Source organism: Perca flavescens, chromosome 2 (assembly GCF_004354835.1).
Source record: "Perca flavescens isolate YP-PL-M2 chromosome 2, PFLA_1.0, whole genome shotgun sequence".
Classification (NCBI taxonomy): Eukaryota; Metazoa; Chordata; class Actinopteri; order Perciformes; family Percidae; genus Perca; species Perca flavescens.
In genome coordinates, this window is record NC_041332.1 from 19,299,451 (window position 1) to 19,307,108 (window position 7,658).

General features: G+C 40.2%; 1 protein-coding gene across 2 annotated transcripts in view; it reads right to left on the bottom strand.

Moving 5' to 3' along the window:
* LOC114564637 (myosin-9) overlaps positions 1 to 6,588 on the bottom strand; it is a 30,202-nt gene extending 23,614 nt beyond the window's left edge. For both annotated transcript variants that reach the window (XM_028592103.1, XM_028592109.1), the window contains exons 1-2: positions 6,410 to 6,588; positions 169 to 359 (exon numbers count right to left, since the gene is read on the bottom strand). In XM_028592103.1, the coding sequence (XP_028447904.1) occupies positions 169 to 354 (186 nt within the window). In that variant the 5' untranslated portion in view covers positions 355 to 359; positions 6,410 to 6,588. The remainder of the gene's footprint in view (positions 1 to 168; positions 360 to 6,409) is intronic.
* Between the last annotated feature and the right edge of the window lie 1,070 nt (positions 6,589 to 7,658).

The following is a 7,658-nucleotide window of genomic DNA, read 5'->3' on the forward strand; positions in this document are numbered from 1 at the left end:
TGTCAGAAGGGTGCCCTGAACAAGATGTAGATAGCAGAAACCTATTACAAGCACATTTTAACATAAATAATCAAATGAAAATGCTGGTTGGTTGCCTGTAAAAGGACTGTGTTCAACAACTTAAAAAGCAGACAAACAAAGTATTCAAGATCATTTTTTCACTTTCACCTTTTTGCCAGAGTCCGTCAACTCCACCACACACTCGTCTCCCTGCTCCTCCTTGACGGAGCCAGCCTCAAAGCCCAGTTTCTCCGAGGGGACCCACACCAGCTTCTTGGTGGACCAGTCGGCCTGGGCCAGAGGGTTGCTCCCCCCACTGCGGTCCCCATACAGGAACTTGTCTGCGTCCGTCATGGTAGCTTTAGGACAGAGCAAGAGAACATTTTAAACCAAAATGAAGCCATTTTGAGGAGTCTGACCTTTGAAAGAGAGCTAGCATTAAAACATATAATTTATAATAACTTATATTTTACTGTGAATATTATTGGTTTACTGAAGAGAAGCTTCACTGTGTGAACTAAATATTTTGGTGTGAAGGAGAGGAACATTTTTTACTGTAGGCCATCAATATATGCCACGCTCATTTCGGATTTAGATTTTCTACCATTTCGCATTCTTTGTACAACAGTTTTTTCACCGACAAATTAAATATATTCTTCATCAATGTCAAAGGTTCAATTTATGAATCCATAAAATAATGGAATATTAGAATAATGACGATTGAATGGCAGGGCTCCCATCCCAAACACTAAAGATAAAAACACAAAATAAGACAAATTCCTCTCCAAATTTGGCACCTAACATATTTCGAACCAAAAAGAAGATATTCACTAGTTTGATATTCAATATTATTTTGAACTAACTGTTGACCAATATAGTTGTAGTGGTCGACAAGCCTCGACATAAACTGCCTTAGGTTTTGGATTATAAACTTTGAATGGTGCAAAAGCATCATGATGAATTCAAATGGAAGAAACCCCTTTCATTCTTCAGAATCAGGATTAAGGTATTCTTTGAAAACCAATGACAAACAGAAAATTATCATTATGGTATTACCATGTATTTTGATGCAGATCAACATCAAAACATGGGGTGTTTCCTGGAGGCCAGTCCTCTCTCTCCCCTCATTTCTCTAAATTCCCCAAAACATATAAAATAATATACATTTTTGTCTTTTGAACAATTAAAAAACGTAATATTTACAGGCCTATGTAGCTTTCATCGAGTTCTTTATAGTGCTGGTGTTGTACAGGACTGCATTGAATTGAGAACATTTTGCCCACCCTCCAATTACATACAGAAGGCAGATACAAATCTATAAACATTATTTAATGTAAAATTCAACAATGTACAACGCAAGACGTAAAGTTCACTTTGCACGTCCTGAAACTAAAACAGAGTCGGTTATCGCTGCTCGCATGAGTGGGATTATAAGCCTATGTTGAGTTTGTATAATGACTTTAAACTTTGATATGCGACTTAAACTTCTCGCATAAAAATTTAACTGAGGTGTGTGAACAGATATGAACTCCTCAAGGTGATAAAATATACTGCTCTGTCAGAAGGTAACAGGAGGTATAGCACAGGTTTGGGCACATTATCACAACATTAGCTGTCATTTCATGTTGTTTCATTGTATTTTTATTAATCTTAATTATTTTATTATAATTATAAGATTGTTATGAGACCGCAACCTCTTTACCGAGATCTGTGGGACTACAGATGCAAATTAGCCTAAGGCTAACTCTGGTGCAATGCATTAAATGATTACATTTATGTTTAAATTGCACACTGTCCCTTACAAATAAAATTGAAATTGATGACCTAAAGCTAAATGTACACTAGTGCTTCAAAACAGACACATGTAAAGATAATGGTAAAACCTAAACTAGCAATATGTTACTTTTCAGAAAGAAAAAAAGAAAAAAAAATAGTTACTCATGGGTCATTTCAGTCCTTGCCAGTGTTTTCATGAACTGAGGCTCAAAACATTCAGACAAAATTAGCCGCTTTCCACCTGAGCTCTACAGTACAACTCTTGCTTTCTACATTTCCACACATTCCCTGTCTGACTCACATTCTTTCCTCACCAGCTCATTACACAGAATTCCACAGATTCCCGACTCCTTTTCCCACTCCTCATTATCCCCAACCCTCTCTTTAGATCTGCAATTTCCGCCACAGGTGATAAATGTGCAGCGATTACATATTTGGCTTCAGGACATTAAGACTGGCTCTAAGCATTTAAAGCCTTTAGCAGCGCAAGGTCGGTGGAGGGATGCTTTGCAGTCAGAGAAGAATGTCGGGAGCAAGTCTGGGCAGAGACAGACATGCCATTATTCCCCAACCACACCCTGGAGAAGAAGCACACAAAAAAAAAGAAATACCTAAAAAAAAAAAAAAAAAAGATAAGATCCATCACCGTCGATCTGCTTTCACTACCCCTTTGAGATGCAAATTCTCATTTTCAAGAGGGTTCTACAAATGATTGTTTAATCAAATACATTCACAGAAAAATAATTTAAAAAAACAGACATTCCAATCAATGGAAGCCTTACAGAAAGCTTTTTTTTTTTTTTTTTCAAACTTCTTTCTGTTGAGACTAACTCAGTGGTTCCTACTAGCCTTTTTAAATTTTCACCCTTTAGTAAAGCGATATCGTCTTTTCCCAACTCCTTATCCACCGGATGCAACACACACACACACACACACACACACACACACACACACACACACACACACACACACACACACACACACACACACACACAAACAGCTGAGTATGTGTGTGAGGGATAAAGACCGTGTGTTGTGTGTGTTTATAGAGTGAGGGATAAAGGGATCAGTGCACAAGGTGTCATCCGTATCTCTTTTAAGTTCATTATGTGCTCAGACTCTCGAACATCAGTGGGGGAGGAGAAGAGGAACACAGTCACATTTCTTCTGGTTTTATCATACAGTACTAAAATAAAAACTGCAGCAGGAGGTCAGAGAAAACTAACAGCATCACATATTTACAGTAAGTACACAAGGTCCTGAATGCATCATCCATTCTCAGGCTGAAACCACAAAACCATTAAAACTTAACTTGTGACATTCACATGTATGTGGCTTCACTGTTAAAGCTATCCATGGGCTAACTTCCTCAGGAAGTTGCACAAACTGCCTCTGCACATTTCAAAATGAACTGCTTCCATCTTCACGCCCACTTTTCTGTATCAATTCTTGTCTTTAGATTCAGACTACCCAACACATGCCCAACCTCAGGATGAGGAATTAAGTCTCAGTGTCTGACTGGAAGGGTTTTCCCACAAGACTATTTAACCATGTCTGGAAACAGAATCACCTTGTTAACCTTACAGCTCCTATTGTCTGCATGGACCCGTTTAATCTGCATCTCCTGTGTTCTTTGGTCATTGTGCACACTTCTTTCATCATCTCCACGCCCCTGCTCTCTCCTGTTCTTGGCTGCCAGTCAATCCCCGCTTTATCCAGGCTTCCATGGCTCTTACCTCAGAGAGAGTCCGGCCCGACCATCTGCAGCCAGGCTGCCGGTACGAGGCCGGTGGGGTGAGGGACTCATAAGATATCGACAATGTTGAGGCACCGATGTAAGGGATTAGTCAAAAGTATGAGTACAGTGAATGAGAAGATGCTTTCTTTTTTTCCTCTTTTTTTTTTTTTTTTTTTTTTTAAATGGACAGGGGTAGATAGCTGTTCAGTTTGCATCAAAAAACATCAAAAAAGTGGAGAAAGGTCTGCATTTTCAGCACAACAAGGTCTGCATTTGACTTTATGTATAAAAAGGTGATGAGAGCGGAATTAAGAGGGCTGAGAGGGTTCCAGCTGTGGCAGAGCAGTTTATTTTCCAAGCTGAACCAAAAGAGGAAGACTACATTTTGATCTGCAAACTATTTCTACAAGTCATGAATATAATTATGCCCCAGCTGAAACAAACAGTCTTATCTTGTCAGACATAGGCCTACTTCCTCATCATCCCCACAAAGTCCTCTTGTGACTGCTTGTCAATTTTGTATCCTGAGGGTAGACACCGTAACATCAGTCTGACATCACCCACTGGTTTGTGGAATGCCGTTTTAAGTTTGCATTTAGGGTGTCGCCATCTTGGTATTTTGGAGCCAGAAGTGAGCATCTTTAGACAAGAGGGCGGAGCTAAGGGGGGAGATTGCCGTAGCTAAACCAGTGTCATCAGAGGCAGTTTAGGACCAGGGACCTCCTGCAATATACACCTTTTCCTACTATGGCCACGCCAAGACCCGCCCTTCAATAGCATTCATACACTACTATTGGCCAGGCGTTCATGCTTACGCAACCAGCTATCCTAACCATAACCACTTGAGGTCAATGCCGAACCCCAACCCAATCGAGCTGCTATTAAATGGCAGGTCTTGGTGTGGCCATAGTAGGAAAAAAACAATTTGGCCTCCAGGCACTGGTGCCATTCATCTGCCTGTAGGCCTACTGCAGTACACAGAGCTGATTGAAAATTGGAAGACTTTCCCTTAAAAAAGGTATAGTGGAGGATTTTCTTTTTCCGGGTGGATCATCAAGACTATTGGTCCTCCTAGTTGTCAATCATTCTGGTGATAGGTTTACGTAAGGCCGTCGTACGTGCATGTCCCTAGCTTTCAGGTGTATATGTGTGGTGAGCTTGAGCTACGGTTTCAGCCATTCATTGAAGCTTTTGGGAGAATATTTCACACGCTGGCGTGCGCTAAAAGCACAGGTTGGGCTTCCCACTGATGCCTCAGTCGCAAAGTTTCTACTCCACAGGTAAAGTTTGGCATGCTATTTGGAGAAATCCATTTAAAATCACTGCTAGTAAAAGTTGATGTAAGCTATGATTAGCGATGCTAGCCCTGGCACAAGTCACGCACACACGGTAAACATCTCAATTTGTGAAAAAGTGCAAATCTTCTTTTGGAAAGTAGGCTTGTATGAGCCATGCCGACAGCAACTTGCAAGCAGTGCACTCTCGCGCACACGTTTAATAGGCGTTCCCTCTCGGGAGCAGGCAGAGTGTTGCGCATGTGCATTTTTTCAAAAAGTACAGAGGGCGGTTCTTTTCTAAAATTCGGGAAAATCCTCCACAATACCTTTAAGTTACCAGCTAATGCAAGCTAGCTAGCTTGGTTGGCAAGATGTTATTGAACGCTGAACAATACATTTTTAGGAGACAAAAATGTTCCAATTAACTTTGATGAAATGAAAACACAGTCAACTATCTTTCTATCTATCTATCTAAAACAAGTTGATCTACTATCTATCTATCTATCTATCTATCTATCTATCTATACTGTGCCATGGATATGCATTGCTAAGCCTCTGTCATAATTGACAAGACGGTGTGTAGCTACCCCCCTAAAGCATCCCCTGCTTTTATAGTCTATTTTAACATAAATGGGACCATAATTTAGAAAATGTTTACAGAGGTAATAAATCAAGTGATAAGTAAGGTCATTTCCTTATGCAATGGGACTTATTTTTGCAACCAGTGGAGTCGCCCCCTGCTGGAAATTAGATAGCATGCAGTTTTACGGCACTTCTGCATTGGCTCTACTTGTCAGACCCGGAAGTTTTCCGCTTGGTAGACATGCAGCAGCAGCAGGGTGTGTGCAGTTTGTTTTATGAAAAAAAGAAAAGATCATCTCATGTTTACCTAACAAAACAACAAGACACACTACGGTGCGTGACACTGCAGGATCCAAACGGTAAATATAACAGACATAAGCTAAAGTCCAAACCTTCATGCGGTTTGTGTCACAATGCATATTATATTATTATTATTATTATTATTATTATTATTATTATTACCACCACCTGGTAAATAAAGAAAACATGCAATCAGACCTTAAATGCCAAATTCAAAGTTGTGTGTCCATACAGGTATACTAAACTATGAATTTAACTTTTAATTTACAATTAAACAGAGTTTATCAAACAAGCAATCTTTATATACATTTATGTATGAAATATAACTGGTTGTCTGTAGGCTACACATGGTTATATTGGGGGTCTTTAGTCTTGTGAGCATCACAAAGAGAAGTGACTTTGTGAGCTGTAAATGAATGTCACAACAGTCTTGACTCAGCAAAAGTCCCACCGAAAGGTTTAGCATATACTAACGCACAACATATTATACAAATAAATCAATATTCAAAGACAAGCCAGTGAAGATTGAGCATGCGCGGGTTTAAAGGGCTCCTCTGTGTCGCCTGATGAGATCACCTGGGCATCTTGAGTAAAACAAATACATTCCTTCTTGACTTTCTTAAACTAAAAGTCTTTTTTTTCTTCATTACCCTTCAAAATGTCAAGTTAATAACAATTCCCATCTGCTGAAGACACAGTTAATACCACCCAACTTTTTATAAAAATGACAACACACCTGGTTTTCAGCTGCAGGCACTGTAGGTGAGCTCAGTTCGTCTGTCTGTGTCCGTGTTTCGACGATACTTTCTTCAAAAGAAGCCGCTCAGTGAAAAAGCCTCTTCTGTATTCAGCCGCGTCTCACCTCTCCGTCATGCGGTCCAGCTGCTCAGGCGTGGCTCTGCGAGGACGGACGGTCTTCACTTTTAATCCGCCCAGTTTTATTTTTCGCAGGTAAATTGAAACGCCCCGCCCACCTCCGTCCCCCTCCCCGCGGCACATGCTGCGTTCAAGAGCTCACCAGCAAACGTGGAGGTATGAGTTGTCGCTGCAAAGTACCTCTGAATCAAAAAGTAGACCCTTAATAAAAAGGCATTCTTTTCTTGGCTCTACTTTGAAAATCAAACGGCACAAGAAGAAGATGATTTTGATATGTGATGTGAGATGTGGCCTGCTTATAATAATATCATAAATAATAAAATAACAATTACATAATGTATCAATAACAAAAATAGCAAATAGCTCTGGCACCATTTTGAATACACATACACTTAAAAATATTTCATATTTAACCTAGTGTGAACCCTAACCCTAACCCTTTTCAAATAAAAATGTGCACCTTGAGCCCACCATCACAAAGCAATCAATATATAGACACAAACACATTCATCACTCGGGTGATTGTGAGCTGCATGATTTAAAGTCAATCTACTCTCAAGTTGGTCCAATTAGAGCAGAGCTGTACTACTGATACTACCAGACAGTAATGGTGATTTGACAATGCCTTAGTTTGATCCTTTGACCCAGTGTTTTGGATGTGAGTAGCCTACACCCTGTTTGTCTACTGTTGGAAGAGAGTCAGAGATTTTTTTTTACGATTGGAGCATCTGGGCAGATTGTGTGTGTGTGTGTGTGTGTGTGTGTGTGTGTGTGTGCGCGAGCGTGTGTGTGTGTGTGTGTGTGTGTGTGTCTCGTCTATACCTGCAGGGGTGTGGCACTGCTGATGTGTCCAAAGTGGAAATATGACACAAAACACATAACGCTTGTGGAGAGAGGAAGCAAATGTAAAGGGGTCAACCAACATGCAAGAGTGTATTCATGTGTGTATGTTTTAATGGTTTTAGAGAGAAGGCAATGGGTCTGTCAGTCATGTCAGTGCAAGCATGTACATGCAGTACAGTGCAGTATACTCTCAGTAGTTCTTTGCACCTCTGGTAATGTATTCTCTCTGTAAAAACAAATTAAAGAGTAACTTATATTTACTTGAC